The 21,550-nt window shown below is 39.8% G+C and overlaps 1 protein-coding gene across 1 annotated transcript in view; it reads right to left on the minus strand.

The window, feature by feature from the left end:
* LOC105391212 (proteoglycan 4) overlaps nucleotides 1–21,013 on the minus strand; it is a 76,005-nt gene extending 54,992 nt beyond the window's left edge. Inside the window, exon 1 of the mRNA XM_038107938.2 lies at nucleotides 20,390–21,013. Coding sequence (XP_037963866.2) covers nucleotides 20,390–20,678 — 289 coding nt within the window. The 5' untranslated portion in view covers nucleotides 20,679–21,013. The remainder of the gene's footprint in view (nucleotides 1–20,389) is intronic.
* Nucleotides 21,014–21,550: the final 537 nt, after the last annotated feature.

Here is a 21,550-nt window from a genome sequence, read left to right on the forward strand (position 1 = left end):
AGGATTAAAAGTCATAATTACTCTCGCCGATGGCCGTAAAACTACAAAAATAGCTGTCTGATGTCTGAGTGATGTTTTATAGCTCGTGGCCATAATAACTGTGCGTCTGGCGAGACGGTGGTCAAGTCCAGTCCGCAGCCAGTGCGGCCAAATAAAAAGGGGCCTATAATGAGCGCGGAAGATAAGTTCGTTGCGAAGCGCACGCTATATCTAGTTTAATGGATCGTAAGGAACGTAGTGGGCATGGAGACTGCGGCAATCGCCAAACCAACACTCACGCGACCACTATATGGCTATACACTTATGACATGTATACAATGGCAATATATTCTTGTTTACCGCAGTAAAGACCCATAGTTTGTAGGGTACTGTGAAGGCGGTAAAAAGGGACAGGACAGTTTCCGCTGAAACAAAGTAAACAGGGTGCTGGCATGCTTACGTGAAGGATATAGCCTGCGATCGCTCGCTATTTCTTGATGATAAACAAACGCCATGCACAGTCGTTCCCACCGGCCGTGCTACGAACAAGGAAGCAATTTGTTTCATCATAAAACATTGTACGGTTCCGCACCGACTCGGAGCTTTTAATTAAATCCCTACGAATTCGACTATTGGGCTGCTTACGGAATGAGTTTGAATAGAAAAGGAACCCTCCACTTGCACCGGACACAGTAATGGTCGGAAGGTTTTTGCAATAAAAAGGAAGTATTTTTCAAAGATTTGATCCTTGATACATAGAAAGCTTTGTGGTATTCTGAAGGAATAGGGAAGTTGCAGACGTTTCACAAGATACTTTAACGTTTAAACTCAAACAATGTTGTGTCAGTAAACTGTGAAGTTGCCCTCAAGGCGAAGAGAAAGTCATTATTTGTTCGGGCATCAGTATTTTGTCCACAAACAGATAGCCGCCACTTCCTCCCAGCTCTTTCAGGACTGCCGCGTCGTGACCGACTCGTGATGTTCTTTCTAGATAAAGAAACAATATTATTTACTCGCTGTCCATTACGTACCACGATAATGGACCCGCTGAAGATACAAAGATGCTTACGCTTAATTCCTTCCTATTCCTGTGAGTTATCACCATCGAACATTAGCAATAAAAAAAACTAAATAAAATAACTTGTATGGATCCAACAGATGATTAACATGGTAGCGACGCTGCTAGGTATTGCTAATTGATAATGTGTTGGTGGTGGTAAGGTAGCTGCAATAGCTTTAATTGAAGCTATTTCATCAGGATCGGTTTCAAAGCCAGCATTAATTAGCAGGCGATACAAAAGAATCGAGGAACGTAAGTCGGAGTCGATACGCAGTGATCTCTGAAAAGCTTTTTCTAAAAGCAGAAGGAGCTAAAAGGCCGGAGGAGGCAATTTGTTTAGCAATAAGGACCTCCGACCATCAGCTCAAATGAAAGGGTCGCCAAGTAACGACGTCCTAATTAAACCAACAGAATGTGTAGTGTTAGTTCTTGCGCACTCAATAAAACTTTCAACTCGTTTCGTACCTGCCTTGTTTGTTCTAAATGGTTGTGTCCATATTCTCGGTTTCAAGGATTGTGTACTTGTGACTGGTGTACTTACCTGAAAAGAAAAGAATAATCATCAATAAAACTCATTGAAATAGCCGAAATAGAATGATAATAAAAATAACCCAAGTGACATTATTCTTACCGTACGATAAACATAAAAAAGTGCAGCAAATTGGAAGTTGTAAAAATAATTTATGTGACTTTTATAGTTTAGCGGTTACATAAGGCACTCCAGAATCAGTGGGTTCAAACAATCGACATGTTCAAGTGGGTCGACCCACTTCACTACAAAGGTCTGCGGGTTTGGCTGCCCTTTTAAAAACAAAACGTACTGTAACTCCAAATTGAATCGTATATCCAACAATGTAAAATTTACTTTGGAATACCATTTCACACATCGATCCAACTATTGACTGTGGAACGACCACCAAAAAGCCAATAAGATCGGCCATTGTGGTCAATAACGGATAATTGAAAAATGCTTACAAATTTGATTGTGAAGCCATGCGAGAACAATTCGTATGATTTACGAGCGAGTTACACATTGTCGGAAAAACGAAAAGGGTCGAAAGGCTAACTTCTGTTGCGCATTTTACGTATGCTATGGTTCTTTGCCCTGATTACTTTTTAGGAAGGAAAATGGAATCATAAATTTGAATTTGGTCGGATGGAATGTATGCCTTTAGGAACCCGATTACATATACCTACTACAATAGAGGTTCATGAAAACGAGGCTTGGAAAGCGGGTTTCATTGCTGATTATTGCTAATTAATATGTATCGTACTGAGTCGACCCGCACAACGCGCTGCGCTAACAAATTATCAAATTGATTGATCAATGATCACTGCGTACGCGCACCCGACCGTGTAAATGGAGTCCGATCGAAAGGGAACGGTGAGATAAGTGAATAGTGCCCTAATTAGAGTTGGGGCATAGATAATGGACGGCGGTAGGTCACGGAGCTAAGGGCCGGTGGAAGGTCAGCACATGTTCGACTGTTCACATGTTGAATGCAGATGTTGCGAATCGATATTGATTTGTTTCGTGTTTGTATTGAGGAGATATTAACTACGTAGACCAAAAATCACGGACTTGGTGTACGGCACTGCATGAATAGGGAAATAATATGAACGTTGCTAGCAAGAAAATGAGAACTAACGAGTTTCATAAAGACATGTCGTACAGTATACTTAGTATTCGATTTTACGCTCGCGGGCATGGCATTGCGGAATTTTTATTACACACAAACCATTAGTGAAAATATGTTGTGAAAAATAAAGAGAATGCCCTAAAAATGTCGAGGACGGCGGCTTTTGTGAAATTTTTAGCGTTACGAAGCCGAGAGGGGTGACATCTGGGTTATATTAAAAAGCCATATCTTTGTATGAGCATGATCCGAGCCCGCTAATAGCCGATACGCCCCGCGGTTTAAATTTCATTTAACACTCACTATACAAACTTTACAAAGCACAATACTGATAAGCTATTAGGGGACGTTTGTAAAGCGAATCAAATAATATTATTAGCCATTAAAAAATCAAGACACGTGGCCAAAACGAATTCCCCCGAATGCTAAAATTTTAAATAATGTGGTGCTTTAATGCATTAGGTTTTTTTTTATTTCAGCCGGGCGATATAAATTGTGTAATATCTTTCTTGAATACGACTTTTATGGGCAATAATGAGCATCGAAACGAGAAACAGGTCTGTCGCTTTCTGTGCAGTCTTCTTTCGGTATAATTCAAGATACATATCGAGTACACTTATATGTAAATAAAAAATACAACTTCGACTTCATTCCGAAACGAGATGATAGTTTCCACAGCCGAACCGGCCACCGAAGCGTTTAGTTTCGGAAATGGGGTTTGTCATTTAAATTACATTATCATATTTAAAACGAACCGACATACCTTTTAGTTACGCTTCGTACTACGACCGGCCTAGTTGATAAACTGTTAAGTTAATTAACGTAATAACATTTGAACGAGCTGTTTAAATGTTTGGACGTAATTAATCCTCCGAGGTGAGGGTTGGACTTGAAAATTAATTTCAATATTCATACAAGCAAGTTTACGCGCCCTTAAATTCAAGATGGCGCCTGACAGCTGTTGCGTTTAAAACACGTGTATGGTGATACTGGATTATGTGATACAATAACAGTTGATCACATCATATCAGCTGCTCCAATAGCCAGGATCTCTTTGTAGCGTCGAACAATGCTGTAACTACGAGAGTTTCGCCACATGCCCATCTCTCCATTGTCAATGGTTGTTGCACTGCGAGCGTTGCCACACCGGCTCGTATGTTCATGTTTATTCGACAACTGCCCCGTTATGCTTCGTCTGTCTGAGTTGAGTTTTTTTATTATTATTTGTTCATGAATAATAATCGCTTAATTTCTGTAGAGATTTATCCTGGCGTGTGTGTCAATTTGTACTCTATAGCCCTGTTGCATGCAAGGATGTTTCATGAGATGATTTCACTGCAGTTCTAAACACACTGAAACTTGCATGGGAGAAGCCAGGTTATGTTGCACAGTCATGTATTGGTCTATTGGTGGTTGTTGTCACTATTGCTTATCCACATTCTTCAATATCAACAGTGACTCCCGGTTTTGCGACCCAGATATGCAGGGACGCAGTGAAGCGTGGGCCTCAAACTTTCAGCCGAAATACAAGCTTCCACAATAAACAGGCAGGAGAGAGGGAATTGGGACAGAATTCGGGCTGAAGCCACGACAATGCAAAACTAGAACAAGTGACCTTATAATCTAGATGATATGAAGGCATATTTTGGATTTGGTAGAATATTATAAATTCGATGTTGGATGATATTAATACTTACACTACATAATGTACAAGGTTACTGGATGAAGTCTGCTAAATACAAAGCATAATTCAATGTGATATAAAACTAACAGTTGCAAACAGACCACAGCCGCCCCACTAGAATTGAGTTTTTTTTTACCGTCACGCGTAAATAACAAACAGGGCAGGGTTCATCTAGTTTGGTAAGGGACAGATAATAGCGGACGAATTACGAAGCATATGGGTGAATTGCTTTGATGGACAGTATCTATCTATTGCGTACGCGTAAAAAATGGCATATGGGTCGAATGTGATGTAATAAAAACGCGAGACAAGTTGGTCGAGAAATAACATCGAAATATTCAATATCAGGCGTGGGGAGTTTACCGAGGCAGAAAGTTTTGTAATGATAAGTTGAATTGAATAAGATGCCGGGAGGCGCGGCCCGCGGCGACGAATCGTCTCAATCACGTAATACGGATCCTTCCGTCCCGCATCTAAGGGTGGGATGTTTATTTTCCGGGTGGTTAGTCACGCCAGTTAATGTTTATATTTGGATACAACAGCCCACGGGCCATACGATTTTATTGCTCTCAAAATAACGACTGATTGACTTTCAGACTTCATTATGTTGTTGTTGTTATCGCTTCAATATTTAACACGAAAGTTTTGATGGAAATTTGTTTTGTTGAGGACAACTTGGAACAATAGAGGGAGAAAAAATACGCAGAGGCGACGCTGACGCCGAGGATTTATTTGAATTTCTCGCGGTTAATAACGCGGAACTATTACAAACAACAAAGTATCGTAAACAAAAGGAAATGCGGAAGCCTTAACGTATTAACTTGGGCGAGTGTAGTGGTTCTCTTTGATAAAGGCTCAGTTGTGAAGTGTACTGGTTTGTGCGTCGCGTCGGCGTATCCGCTTAGTAATACTTAACATTACGTAACATAGACTAATGGTGCAAGGGATGAAGAACCATTACTCCTCCTATGTTTTGCTGCGGCAAAGCCTTGCCGCCTCTGTCATTTATCTGCTCAAGCGACTATTTGTTCGGGCAGGAGACGTGATAAAGCCACACCGGCGGTGGTTTACTACCCCCCGGAAACAATGCAGGCATCAGGTGCTAATTAAAGTTATTGCACCGCAATAGAGCTGTACTAAAACTAACAACTCCCCTAAATCTGCATAATAGCTGAAGTCTAGACAGTTGTCTGAGGCAGGCGCAGACAGGGGCCACGTGTACCTGTTAATATTAATAAATCCATGACCATCTTCTGTATCAGTTGAACGCTAACAGTCGCGCGTTTAGTAGACCATAAACCTGCGTAAACATAGGACAGTAATTCTTGATGAGTGTTTCTTCAGCCGCGTAAATCGGTAGCCATGGACGACACCGTAAAAAGTAAACGATCTCACTCCCTTTGACGGAGTCACGCATGCCACAAAAGGTTGTTGCGACACAAGTCCTTTTGATGCTCAGGTTTGAAGTGACGACTGACAAGTATCGTGTGACAAATGAAAATTTAGAACATCTGTTTTGTGTGTAGAACAAAGGTAATTAAAATGTGCCAGATTGGTGAAGCTAAATATATCATATGAAATTTACAGATATCCTAGGATTAACATATATTTACGAATGATTCAATACACCGTTGCCATTTCAAATCAGGGAGAAAATTCCAAAGGTAATCTAAATTGATATATACCTTGTTGTATTATGTTGACTATAGCGGTAAATTTAGCATGAATGTTCAAAACAAATACCGCAACATCCCTTTCGTGTCGGATCTCAATTTTAAAGGATAACCTTCGCTTTAGGGTGCTATAGTTCGTGGTCAGTGGATAGGATCGGGCCTCATCATGTTTGTTTTGTGCCGACGCGAGCGCCGCGGGCGCCGGCGGGCAGCGGCAACCACTTTGAAGAACTCAATACTGCGCCTGCGTTCTTATCTAATTTTTTCATCCGAGCCCTTCACCTTAGCCGAGAATGCATTGGGCCCTCCAATCACGATGTCTTTCACAACGCCACGGGACACCGTACCGGTTTTACCTGTCCCGGCTAGTAGGCGTAATCCTAAGTGTTGTAACGGCGTCAAATTGATTGGAACATTGGAACTCATTTAAAAATTGATTTCCGAATCTTTTTGGGAGTGCTTAAAGAAAGAAGACGAATATCTTAACGAAGCCAATTACAAATCACTTGATTACGTATCCAATAAGATGCCGAATCCAATTTGATCCATTAATCATAATTTGGGCATCGAATTGTTCGAACCGAAATGACTCTTCAATGACGGAGAAATTCATAGACTATACAAATTACAACATAGCATTATGTACCTATAAGTAACCTCAAAATAGACTACAGAGGGGCTGGTCCTTAGCCGAGACGCGACGAGTGCGTTACCTCACCTCACACCTAGCACGTGTAATGTCGTGTTCTTAGTTTTCATTAACTCGAGCTATTTCAGTGCGTCGGGCGCGAGGCTACAACAAATTGCTTTACCTCAATCACTAGCTTGCAGGGGGCACGCTCGAAACTTATTTAAAAGACGCTTCCTAACAATCTGTTCAATAACAACATCCAAAGGTTTATAGGTGAGTCTTAACATTACACGAATAACGGTTATTTTATAGTAAACCTGGAAGGGAATGTCGAAATGAAAGATGGATGCGTAGGAGTCGAGAACGAAAGACAGTTAATGCTGTAAACAATATTACGGCCACCCACACTACGAAACCGGGTTTCTAACCGAGGATGCACTTTTTTAATCAGCCTTATAGTCTCACAACAATTGTTTACCGAATTGCTAAACACAAACCGTGGAATACAATTAAATACTTATCTCAGAAAACCACAAATTTGAATGTAGGACACCGTTTCAAAATGATAATAACTTGGCATTTACTGTCTGTGATATGCTGGTAATGACTTAAAAGCATTTTTTGAGATACCTGCTCGTCCGAGCTTCAGGCACGAGGCTCGTAAACCGCCGGCACCTTATAGGGGGCGCGTTTATGTCACAGATTATAAAACAAATTCGCAAAACTTTTTGTCGCAGAACGTGATGTGAATTACGCCATACATACTGTATGGAAAGGCCACTAAGAGATACGAGCATGGTGTAATCGCGTAATGTACATGTTTGATAATAAATTGTAAAGATAACTCTCTTATCTCAGAAGGTACGAAGAAACGCATTTTCCTGATAAGAGTGGGTGCTACATGATGTTCACCAAGAATTTTCTTTAAAACCTATATCAGTTAATACGGGACACCTGAGTGTGTTATGTCTGATTATGGTATAAAAACATTGTTTACTTCCTCTATCATACGTATTGCTTTTACATATTTAGGTTACCATTTATTTTTCCATACAACCGAGTACAAGTGGCCATAATATGCGTAATCAGATGGCAATTTAAAAAGGTTTATTTTTCAATCATCCTCCGACATCTGACGATTGGTCTGGCGATGTACGAATGGCATAGCCAATTTATATGATCCATCTTCTCCTCAACCAATCAGCTCAATCACAATCACGACTAAGCATTACTTTCATAAAGGCACTTGTTAGGGATTCCTTTGTAAGAAGCCATACTATACTATCTTCGTTTATTTTACACAAAGGAGTATCTTCAGGGACTTTTCCGACTACCCAGAACTATCGATTGGAATAGAGCCTCTCGTACTAATCAAGGAACAATGCATGGTCCCAAAAGATCCAATCTTCCTAAAGGATACATTAAATATTCCAGCCAATTTGGTTCGAGTAAAAGCTGGAAACTTTCACCGGGCAACGAAACGTTTAGTACAACAGTAACGAAGGGCACCAGTGTCAAGTATCGCTTCGTGAGACGCAAAGCGGAACGGCTTGTGTGTGCTCGTGCTCTCTTCTTTATGTGAATGGCCGAAACTCTACACCTACGCAGAACCGAGCATGGCATTCCGATGATGAAGAGTTTATCTTTGTAAGTGGGTCCGGTCAGGATTGTGGAGTGGTGGATGTTTAAAAATGGAAATAACAAATGAATTTGAAGGCACTGCGTTTGGCCCAATGGTCGCTACTGGTTGGTCTTTAGGGTTACCTATAGGATTAAGATAATTTCCTTCATTTAAAAAGCCTGCTAAGATAAATTAGGATGTATTTTATATTATCACTTTTGCCTCATAAATGGATTGTTTTTATGATCTAAATTATCACTGTCAACATATTTTGTGACCAAAAATCATCATAATGCCATTAGCACCAAATGCGTCATTAGTCGTTTCTCTCTAATGGAAAATTCCTTTCATCTAAGGAAATCACGATTTCCACACGAGACAAGCTAAGCATGACTAAGGTGGCAATATGTATTGTCAATATAACGTATCCAGACAATGTGTTTACTGGGGTATTCGGTAGTTTATATTCGAGCTGAGGGCCCGTCATCGCCCACATCTAAGTCCCACGTCCCATTGTACGTGATCAAACCTTATTTACATCACAATAAGTGATCCTGGATGCGGCGCCATGCTGACGATAATATCTCACACAGAATATTTTTCAGTATTCCCCAGCCACGGTTTCCGCTCTCGTTTTGGAAGCGATGGCTGAAAGCTTTCGTCAAAATCACTTTTGCTTCGCTACTGTCACGGAATGTGTAAACATTTCAGGATTTCAGAGTTCAATTTAAATATACAATAAATATTTTTAGGGTATTGTGTACTATAAAATTTAAAATATTTTTTGGGACACGAAACTTTTGAATACAAGGCGTTATTAATTACTCGTATTCAATCTTGAGCCTGAGCAATTATCAAATACCTACACGAAATATCATTTTTTCCAAGAAATTATTTCCCTTAAGATGAAACTCTGATCTTAATTACTTTTTAATTGTGATCAAGAGGTTTACAGAAATTCAAGCATGTTAAATTATCTCGATTTCCGGAACCAAAAGCCAGACCGATTACAGGAGTGTTAAATTAATTTATGACGAGTGAGTAAGCAGTGGCCGTCTTCCGCGAAGTGGGTCAAATGCAAACTGACTCTGTGATTATAAGATAAGTGTTATTGTAAACAAGCGCCACGGGTGTAGGTGTCAGTATCGGATGTGTCGTAATGCGATCGCTCGACACAAATCGATATCACTTATCGTCATTGGTCTGTTGGAGTTACGATAACGCATAGGTATGCACGCCCCGCATTCACAAATATTTAATTATGTACTCATTATTTAAATACAACATTTACACACACTTACAATCATGTCAAATCAGATTGATTCTGTTTACACAACGCAGGTGCGAGTTTCGTTCGGTGACACCGTACAGTTAGTTGATTAGAGCTTCGCTTCATGCATAATGTAAACAGTACTATGATTATCATACACATGTAGGCACTCCCCGTTTAATAAGGAGGTGCAAGCGCAGAAGAGGTTTTTCTCGAACATGAATGTATTATCTGGTGATTCTCGATGTAATTACGAGCTTCATAAGTTCGGGACGTGTGCACATTGGAGTGAAGGGTTTGGCTGGCAGTCGTCGCGTTCGGTTCACTGGCTCGCAATGTGTCCGAGGCAGGTGGGTGAGGTAACGGTCCCGGCTGCACAATGCCGGCCGGTTTGTCGCCTGCGCTGCGTGTGAACGCGCCCTTAACGGTAGTGCTGTATAGCTACTCCTCACTCGCAAGTTAGCTATTTTGTGGTGGCGATATTTCGCAGTCACGACGCGGGGTCACCACCCGATAATAAGTCACGGTGACGCTTGAAGACTTCTCATCTCTCGCTAAGCTTTCAGACATGACGTTGCATGCCTTTAAACGCTGCAATAAATTCAAGTGGAATGTCATGTTTCGAACATAACAGCTTCTACAGGTAACTGGCTAAAAGGATTTTATGGTAAAAGCTATGGTTATCATTATCACGTGAAATCGATAATACGCCGTGTTAGGAAAAATAACCTGGGACATGCGAGTTGCAGCGGTGCGGTGGGGTGCTCACCCTTCATTCGACTCGTTTTATGGCTTTTAATAATTTGGTGGGTAAGCTGCAGTGATTGTTATGGAGCAGCTGCTCCAAAGATTAAGGGTGTAAATAGCCGCGTGACGGGTTGTTTACCTAGCGACGGTAAGATTAAGGTTTTGGGCGCTTCATTCATATTTCCTCTCCAATGATGCGTGTCATACGATATACTGTGTATGCAATGTTTGCGGCGGGACAGCAGAATTGATGAAGCGTGTTTATAAAATGGGCGTTCGTTAAACGTTCAATTTATCACTGTGTTCAACTAAACGGATTACCATCGAACAAAATACCTCGCTGGAATATTCAATTTCTCGTCATTATTCGATTTCAATTCCCATGCATTGGCCATATAAAGGCTTTATAGTAAATTATTGTAGTTGTTTATTTTAATGAATGAAATGCGCAGGAGCAGCGCAGATAGCGGTCGAGCTCGGCCCACCGGCCGCCGCCGCCGCCGCCGGACTGACACACTTGCGGGAATAAAGGCCACGCTTAATACTCGTATTACCGCCGTCGATTGCATTATCAACATCTTTAATTGGATGTTGTAAAGGATGTGTGTTGACATTTTAACATTCGGTTGTTTATTGAGAACACGGATTCTGGGTAAACGGCTTTATTGCAGCACCGGATGTACTTATAGTAAGTAGTTATCGTTCCCATTCGACAAATAAATGTTGCATAATTATTTATTTCTGATAATAAAGTTGACTGGATGCAACTAAAGGGATAAGCCACAAAAAATAGAGTGGTCATCGTGACATCACCTGGCGATGTGAATGAAATGAGGCAGCAGACGGTCATTAATAGTCATTATGTTGTTGCGGCAAGTTTCACACCTTGTACGGAGCAGTTTGGTCAGTTGACAACTCGCCGAGGCATCGCCTGTCGAACGCCGAAACCTGTAGCCGACCCGTGTGCAAGCCAACGGCGGAAATTCCCGATTAAAAAGTTTTGCTTCGAATTTTGAAATTTCGCTGCGCTGGTGTTCCCGCAATCTTGTTGATTGCAGCCAGTTGTTACTGTCAGCGGCAGAGAAATGAAACGATATCGAACTAAAATTTATTGTAAAGAAAATGTCAGTTCGTTTAATTTATCAGAGGCAGTAGCATTCACTCTATGTATAATAGTGAGTATATTTCAAATCGCTATAAAGTTGTGAATAGATTTTATGGATACAATTTGGAGCCGGCTCAAATGCTACATTAATAAAATTTATGCTAATTCAAATCTAACAGGTAAATTATCAAAAGACTGCCGCAAATGGCTGCAATGCCATAAAACCCGTTAAAGTAATTAATCGCTTAGAAATAAATTGAATAAATAGACAATACTAGGCAAACATGAAACGTGCGAAAATGATCAGTTCCTACCAAGCACGAATAGGAACGGACCTTTGCGGAGTTCGTTGACCCCCCGGACACGGTGGCTGGCAACAAAATAAATCATTGCTACATGAGCTCACGGGTTTACGCTGATGTAACAAATTAATGAGCCCGCAGTAATCTGCAACGTCTATCAGCAGACGTACGGCAAATTGATCTCTGCATTCGCATGCAGTCCTGGTACCTATCCAGTGTAGTTGGTACGGTCAGGTTTCAGTTGGTTGTATAATTTGTATAGCGTTGCCATGCAGTCTTCTTCGAATTAGTACCTAAGCCTGAATGAGTGAATGTCTAATGACAACATAGTATATCAAAGCGAAATATTATGATCTTCTAAAACAACGAATGGGTTTACTAGGAAATTATCATACGAGAAACTTAATTCATCTCATTACTAAATACATAATTATGTTAATACGAAACCTCTAATAGCACATGTCATCACATCAAACACCCAATATGGACATCAAAAAGCCATCAAGGCCTTACAGGTTACAGGAAACATTGTAAGTGCCTCATTAAGTGCAATCACTTATAGTCACCAGATTATACATAGGTATAAGTGTACAAAATGTGGAAGTACATTTAAACACCCGGCCGGAAGGTGAGTCTACAGTCTACATCATTACGGAGACTAACATTCAGTCTGGTCGTGTATCATCATCGCGGTTACCGCAGCCATTATGCGGAACGTGCCAACCTCGCACAGAATCCTCCTCAGATACACCACAGGATCCACAGACACAGCATCGGCACAGAATTTCCAGCGACTGTTACCAGTCTTTGGCTGTTTGTGGTTGAAATTTCAGGAAGGGTAGCAGAATAACAGGACCAACATGGTCTGATAAAATATAACCTGTAAAAGCTCCATGATTTTTCTTTAGCCCAGTAGATTCATCGAATGTTCTATGTATTATTTATTCCCAATGCACTATCTATCATAAAGTATGTGGTACGTTCTTATCTAAACCATACATGTGCGATCAAACAGCATTTTGGTTTTATTTCAACTTCAGTATTTCATTTTTATATCGTCTGACACAACATTGTTATCGTTTAGATGATTCATTGTCGCTTTTTAGTGTCACCATGGATTTAAAAATGTAACAAATTGGATGGGTTTAAATCACGAGAGGTTTGAAAGCAATTAAACACTTTTGTTATTGCTGTTTTTACAATTTGTACAGAAAGTTAGTATGTATCTAAATTTTACTCATATACTAAATTTGAATACGGTATAAATACATAGGTATATTTAAAACATTTTTCAAACGATACCAAATGTTAAAGAACATGATATTCATGTTAATAAAGAACATCGGCATCCCATTGTTTCCCGATTCGATTCGGACAAACTCATTCCCTTACATTCCACAGCGCATCGATAATGAGGGCAAAGCTCCGATGATCCAACAAAACGCCTTTGATTTTTGAGTAGATACACGGCCAAGGCCAGGCGCTCATAGTGATCCATTCCGTACCTTACAGCCAAGTCATGCAACATAATAACTAAACCAGTTACGAGAACAATTCAAGACACGATTCGACAATCGAATGGTCTGTAACGAACCGCTTGAGAACGCACGATACGGGGGTCCTGACGGGGCATTTTTATCATTTATCTGCCATTTTAAAGAGATCTGAGAGCGGAGGCGCGTTCAGGATGCAGTGGGACGGCTGGTCTGCAATATAAATGAACTGAACGGACAAGAAGCCCGCTGCTACGTGAAGGAGGCTTGGAGAGGTCGTTTTGCCCATACCCGGTACTTGATTTGCCATGGAAGACTTGCCTTGCGACACTGCTATCGTAAAGCCACAACGGTGTCACATCCCAGAGTGTCGGCATACATTCAACACTTGATTGGTTTCAACGAAGTATTAAAAATGATTCCTGTGTAAGTAATATATCCTTGTTAAACTCTTGAGATGAGGTCATCAATCACCAGATTAATATTCAAGTCATTTGTGCATGCCCGGTGGGTCGTGTATGGAATATCCTTTCAGTTCGGTCGTTCTTACTAACAAGATCAGATAAAACCATGCATGGGCAATAACTTACTATCTAACTTTCTTAAAAAGGAAGATTTAGTTCAACGGTCGCTGAATAAACGGCTTTTATCGCGTAAACTAAGCATTAAGATAGAAACCGTCTGGCTCCATATCTTAATCTTTAAAGTATAAAGGATACGGGCATCATATCTCTAGAATGGGTAACCTATCTATGAGAGAATATCCACTCATTCACACTCCAAAATAATACAACAAGGCAAAGTTTCATGTGGAAGAGCATCCAATACAAATAGTCCCCGCAGATACATTCCCACGTAAAACCGTCATCTGTTATGATTTCCGTGACGGTCCATTAACAGAAATAGTGGTTTTGATAACGCCACCACCAGATTTAATGCACATGTTAAATCCCCGATAGTCTGACATGATAATAATATACTAGCATCAAAATCTAGCTGGCCGGTTGTTTGGTATGAGAATCGGGAGCGTTTAAACAGGGGAATGAAATCTACATTACAGCGTGGCGGGGTTACGTAAGTAATTTGTATTTCGGGAAACGCATTCGGAATCCAATAACCTTCAGCATAAACCCAAGTTTGTGGTTGGAGTAGCTATAAACGCTATTTGCAGAAGCCACAAAAGTGAAATACGTCGTCGAGAGCAGGCGTGGCGCCACGTGCCACATCCGAGCTCGCTGTGCTCTGCAATCTGTACTTATTATACAATAATAATTGCGCACACGTGACTTTAAACCGATTGAACACCCACGTACCGTACGCCACCCCTCATGATTGTATCAACGTTCGAGTCGGAGCACTACGTTTAGGGCACCCACAATATGTTATTATTCGTTTAAACAAAGTTCATTTTGAAAACGAAGCTAGACTTAATAGCCCTTTGAAAGAACTCAAGTTATATTGCCTGTAATTGCTACATATTACAAAGTCAAAAGACAGATACAAATACTTTCGGAAACGAGTGGGGGTCGACAGGAAATAGCTAATAAAACATCCAAAGGTGGAGTAGAGAAGGTGTGTTAGCTTTTGTGATCATATTGTACGGACAAAAGTGAGGTATTTTGAATAAAAACCTCCTGTATATTGCGAACAATCGATCTCGTTGGGAATGGATCACACGCTGCGCCGCGCCGACTCCGCTGCGCACGCCATTGTGCCCAAATATACAGAATAATGCAGCTTTCCTCTTTTGACCGGCTAAAAAGCGGATATTCCGAGACAATGGGAGTCACAAAAATTTATGGAAACGTCATATGAAGTCGTGATATCAAAATAATGCATAAAACAGTAAACAGAAGCCAAACGCGTGTCGTAAAGTTCATAGCACCCGAAAGTCACTTCGATTTTTTAGTGATCCCCTACTTCCTTCCTTCCTAGCGGCAAAAAGTGTGGTAAGAGGCGAACAAAGGGCGGGACTTCCTATCAGCTGCCGCGGCCCCTACGTATTATGAGGTTTCTCTACATCTAATGACAAAACAACAAAGTATTTTAAAGTTCAACAATTTATTGATATTTTATTAAAAGTTAAAAGCTTTTATTACTCGTGTATTAAATCAGCATTTACGCAGCGCAAAAACATTAAATCGTGTGTGTAATAAAACAATTTGCCAGAAGGGATCCAAATATTTGCTTCTGTGGTTAGAACAATGTTTATCTGTAGGATTTGATACCATGATCCGATCGGGATTGGATGGAACTTGGTCGGTAAAATAGTTTCCACATCAAGTTTTATTGGCAAGAGCTGACTCACCTTTCCTAGGAGATCGTATTTGGACCAAATTACAACATTATCGCTTCAAATACGGTTTACCTTGTTTTACTCAGTTACAATCTGGGCTACAATATTTAATTCAATATGTATGTCTATTGTTTCAGCAATTGAGTAAGTTAATTATTGATTTCCGGACTCGACTATTTCTCTATCCACAGCTCGATAATGCCCTTCATCCGCTGGTAATAAATAGCAGCGCCTGTTTTGAACGGCTCTAAGGGCACGCAAAATTTATTACCGAACGTATAGTAGCAATTATTGCATCATACTCTCCAATAAGCTGTCTAACCGGATTGTCGAGGATTGCCGATGCCTCGTTAAATATCCAATTAAAATCATCTGTATACCTCACCTCTACAATACTGTGCCGGCTCTTTAACGAAAGCAATAATTATCGATTGTAATATTAAAATTTCAAATGCCATTAAGACATACCTACATAGGCTTTATATGGTATTCATTGGATATTCTGACATTTAAGAATCATTTCATGCTTAGAGCTGGTTCATTGTGAAACAAAAGCGTGGGTATTGTCTTTTCTCTTGACTGGTAATGTGCACAATCTAAATGTGAATGCGTCAGGAGGATGCACGCTCGGCTGTCTAGCAGCTCTGTCTCGCGTCAACCAAATGTATAATTAGCGTGGGCCGGTAAAGGTCATTGTCACGGCAGGAACAAATTTTAAATATAGGCATACAGATTCCTATTCCGGTTTAAAATAGTTCTTTTTTATTTTATCGTAGGATATATTTTGAATTAGTTCTCTATTGGAACATGTCACTTATATTACTGTCAAGTTGTTTAAATTACTTGCAATAAACAATTGCAAGTGTTATTTGATTTACAAATATAAATATTTACTCAGTTAGTTGCATAAGCATCATGTGATAACCGTGAGAAAGGTTCAGTTGACTTTGCTGACTTTTAAAGACGAGAAATATTGATGTGTTTATTTTACTGTTATTGTGGTGTTTAGACGAAGAGTCAACTTTTGAGCTCCACATTTACTCACGCGAAATGGGATCATAAAAGAGATTAGAGAGTAACCAACTCTGTTATCACTGAGAGGTGAATAGTCCTCAAAGTTCTTCCGGAAATCCTTCAGGAAAGTTTGCACAACTCACTAAGTGCCTAACGATTCACGGAGTAACTTTGTGGAGTGACTGGATGAATTGTGTCATTTGCAGATTTTGCCATAACAATGAATACAAAAGCGTCAAATTAGTGTGGCGCTACCTGCCCAACTTTCTGAGAACCAGAGGACAAAAAATGTTCCCACAATGACGGCAGTCGAGAGGGGTGAGCGTCCCAGAGTGTCCCAAGTGTGGTTTTTGTGTCCTCATCTATTTGTGGAGTACGATAATAAAACCCTGGTGTAAGTACTTGTACTTAACATCAGAAATAGTTTCCTGTTTTAGAATAACCAAAAAAATAGGAGCTTTATGAACTTCTTAACCGGAACCGGTTTTGTTGAAACCTATTGGATATTCAACATATTGGGCCACTGCAATCTCGGATTTCTAGACTGGAGCTTGCTTAATACGAAGTGACTGTAGACATTGTAGTATATAGGCAAGTAATACCGCACGCTTGCCGGAGGAAAGGCTGAGTATTGGGGGCGTAAGGTGACACCGTTGCCTGTGGTATTCAATACACGTACTAGGGTCGAATGCAGCTTAGGAACTTAAGACCAGCTTACTGCATTTCAAAACTAGTTTTATTAAGCCGATTGTCAATTGAAGGGTGACTTGACTGCTTAAGACACGCGATGGCCCCTATGTACTAACAAGATCTGTCGCAAGTATGATCGACAGACGAGACTTGGACGAGACGGATAGAATTAAATAGTTGACAAGAAAGATGAACTTGAAAGTGTTCCACGGAAATTTATGTCAAACACTTGAACAATTGAAACAGGAGATAAGTATAACAATTGAAAAAGTTTTCTCGTATAAATAATCTTGAAGAGTTCTCAACACGACGGTGTATAATTAAGAGATTATAAACTTCACCCTTTTATGGAGGAACTTTCTTTAAGTAAAAGCGTCGTGTACAGTGTTAAAATGGTCCAGGATCTGGTTCAAGTATCTCATAATCTGACTAATGGCGAAACGGCTATCGTGCGAGATAAAATCGTGGATCGCATCCGGCTATCGGGAAGAGTGATGGCTTCAGTAGTGGATAGTAAAGTAGACCAGTATGTAGCGTCGTGTTTAGTTCGCTCCCGATACTAGGTTGCGGTCGTGTAGGTCTAGCACATAGCTACAAACACGGCTCCTAGTCTATCCTAAAATGGAAACAGCTACTTACATGCGAAAGTAAGACATACAGCACTTAATAAATAAGTGTCCTACATAAAGATGACTTCTTACAGGGAATAGTTATGTGAAAGAGTTATTTTGTATATATCATGATTCTCAAGGGTTGTGGCATGTTGCGGTAACAGCAGATACGCACACCTGAGCCAGGAATTTCTTGGTTACACTTTCCCTAGGGCATGTAAGTACAGATATTATAGCGGTTCAGTTTATGACAGTACGAAGGACCACAATCGGTAATACTTATCGTCTTATCCGTGATGCGGGCTGCGGAAACACTCTATAATCTACCGCCATATAATATAGGAGACCGGTGATTTATTCTGACACTGTCACGTCCCCTACTATAATCGACTATAGTTGCGAAAGGACGAATACCTATTTTATTTTGTTTAGGTAGTTATCCTTTAAAAGGTTTATAATCTTAAATATTTTGTGGATAAAATTGAATTTTTATATATATTTTTTGGTTTATCATGGTAATTAACGTACTACTCTGTCTCAATTTTGCGCAAGATTTAATTAATTCTCACGAAAGAGCGCGTTTGCCTACTTCTTTTCTGATAACGTTATCAGGCAACGAACTTTGAGACAATTGAGCAACGGAAGCAATTTATTTTTCGTTGTTCTTTTTGCAGAATTCTCAGTTTTTACTATTTTACATGGACAACCTTGAGGTATCATCTGGGGTAGCGTATAGGGTACCTACTTACATAAAATCTGCTAGGTATTCGTTAATTATCTGGTATTATTGATATAATTTTTACCTACAGGTCGTAGTCGTTATTATCCAACCAGCAAGCTCCAGTAGTATTAAAATATTTAATACAAAACAATAAACATAAGTACGTTTTCTTTAAGCATTGTAGGCAAATTTTCATTTTATGAGCAAGGAGCCACTGGGGAGATTGACAGTGAAGTAAAGAGCAACATGGCATGGCAATGGCTGGCAAGGAATCGAAATTATCTCAAATCGTTTTTGTGGTCCGCCTCTCGGAATGCTTTGGTTTTTTCTCATCGTGAGTTCCATGGACTGGGAACAGGTTTTTAGAACCAAGATAACGTCCAGTAATGCATCACGGGACCGGGTTTTTGTGTCTGGCGGTTTATTCAATCGCCTAGGCACTCGGTTCCTTTCCTTTATTCAACATGGTTGGAGATTACTGAACGAGTCTTTGTACAAGTTACATTCATGAGCTTTATAATAATTAACTTTATTAATAGTAATGTACCTATATATAGTAAGGTATAATGTAACAGATGGTAGGTATTAAGAGAAGGATGATGATGATCCTAGTTCGTAAGTCTTTCAAGTTCTACTAGAATTGAATTAAATAGGTAAGAAACAAAGGCTAATTAAGCAAGTACATTATAGGTACCTATTACTTTAGTAAAATTTAGCAGTTTTTATTAATCTTAATTTAGTTAGATAAATCAAAGTTGAGGGGTCTTTGGAGGCTAATAAAGAGTTGGGTCGCAGTAACTCAGTTGAAATAGCTTTCATTAGGTTAGAAAGGTAAGTAAATTGAGATTTGTTCTTCGTTCAAAAAGTTCAGTTCAGTCAGATAATCAAAATCATACCTGCCTATAGTGCCACAAACTTATCTGTTCCGGTGACAGCTCACGTAAATGTGTCATATTTCTTAATTCTATAAGATTTTAAGTTTGCCAGTAGTGGTAATTCGTTCTTGTGGTTTGAATTAACCTAATCTAATCTAATCTACCTATATCAATACATAATTCATTAGTAAATGCTGAGATATGGATCAATTTAGTTCGATCTCACCGGAACAGATAAGTTTGTCGCACTATAATAGGAAATTATGAGCTGTAGTACCTACCTAGGTCCACTGTGTTGCGACAGTAAATATTTGAGAAACTACCTACTGCTACATTATCCAAATCTACGATACAGGATTACCCAGTGGAAACGTTATTTTAGTAGTAGTTGTATTTCAGATTGCAGACCTAGGTATATGTAATAGTAGGTATGTATGTGTAAGTAATTATAATAATACACTCCCGGGCAATGAAAAAGTTCCACTCACAAAATGCCGACACCAAACGACCCCAATTTTTTAAAAGATTTAATTTAAAATTGGAACAAAATATTACCGTTTTAGTTAGTAATATCTCGATGATCTGTTAAATGTACTTCATTGTTGCAGAAGTAGTCATAAAGCTAGCCTTTCCCGTTTAGAAGTAATTTTGTGCTTTTCTCATTGGAACCTTTTCATTGCCGGGAGGGTATTATTAGGTTCTTATTTATAAAACACTCACATCTACCCAGGTATTTCTTCTATGAATAACGACTAAGAAATGCCAATCTGTAATCTTTACAGACGTATAAGAAGGTGGCATTAATAACATTATAAGGACTTAGTTAATAGGAATGTGTATCGGATGAACCTACAAATACCTAGGTAAGTACTAGGATGTTAATGGGTTCATAGATACCTTAGGCATCAAACTGCATTACTTATCATAGCATTTGCATGCATTAAGTATTAAAATAAAATAATTAGGAAAAAGGTACTTACGGACTGGGACCTTCTTGGGGTCATACTGGTCGACGAGCGCCGAGATCCTGTCGATCTTGGTCTGCGCGGCCTTGGACCGCTCCGTGATGCCCTCCAGGGTCACCGTCAGCTCGCTGAAGATGTCCTCAGCCAGGAGCACCAGCGACGCCAGTTGCCGCAGCGCATTGCTCAGCGTGCAGTTAGTCACCGCCTGCAACTCTTCATCAGAGACCTTCGGCCGCCCATCCGCATCGCGCAAGCTGGTCCGCGACACAAACTTCGGCTCCACCACACGCTGTACGAAAGGCATCGTGTAAGTCCATACGATGCTGGGTTTACTACTCGCCCATCTCTCTACCGCGAATTAAATTCAGACATCCATTCAACACACAACACAAAAAACGCCAGGTAACCGCCACTTTGAATTAACCGACATCCTGACCGGTGAACTTTCACTAAAAACTGCCGGTTTCGAACGAAATATACGTTTTGTAGTACTTTGCTTTAGTTTAACGTTAGTTTAGTTCATGGTTTTGTGTTGGGGAAGTTTCGAAGAAACTTTTAGTTTACACGAAATCCCGCCATTACGGTGCGCGATACAACACCTCCTCCACGCAACGCCGCCGGCCGATTGAATGAATGAATGGGAGAAACGGATAGGGATACCATTGCAATAACCTTATTTTCTACTATTTAATGAAGAGAAGATAAAATATTTTTAACTAAATTATATTTTTCATACTAAATACTTTTTGCTCGCTGATCACTATGACATACCGGTCTAATAGGTATTACTTACCTGTATCTTCTTATATTTTTTTTCTTATATTCATAAATAACAATATTAAAGTACTTACCTACCTAAAGTTTTATAATACTTAATTTAAATATTTTTATTGGTATAGATATTATGTTTCGTGAAGTATTGCGTTTCTTTTATTTATATTGTCTAGAAATACATTATTATTTTTTTCGGTGTAAAACATAGTATACGACGAATAAATTTTAATACTGGTTTATATATAATATGTGGGGACATCTCACACACGGCCATCCAACCCCAAGCTAGGCCGAACCTGTGTTATGGGTGTCGGACAGCTGATATATTTACACAAATATATAGATAGATAGATACTAATTATAAATATCAACAGCCAAGACCCGAGAACAAATATCTGTGTT

This window comes from Plutella xylostella, chromosome 9 (assembly GCF_932276165.1).
Source record: "Plutella xylostella chromosome 9, ilPluXylo3.1, whole genome shotgun sequence".
In the NCBI taxonomy this organism is placed as follows: Eukaryota; Metazoa; Arthropoda; class Insecta; order Lepidoptera; family Plutellidae; genus Plutella; species Plutella xylostella.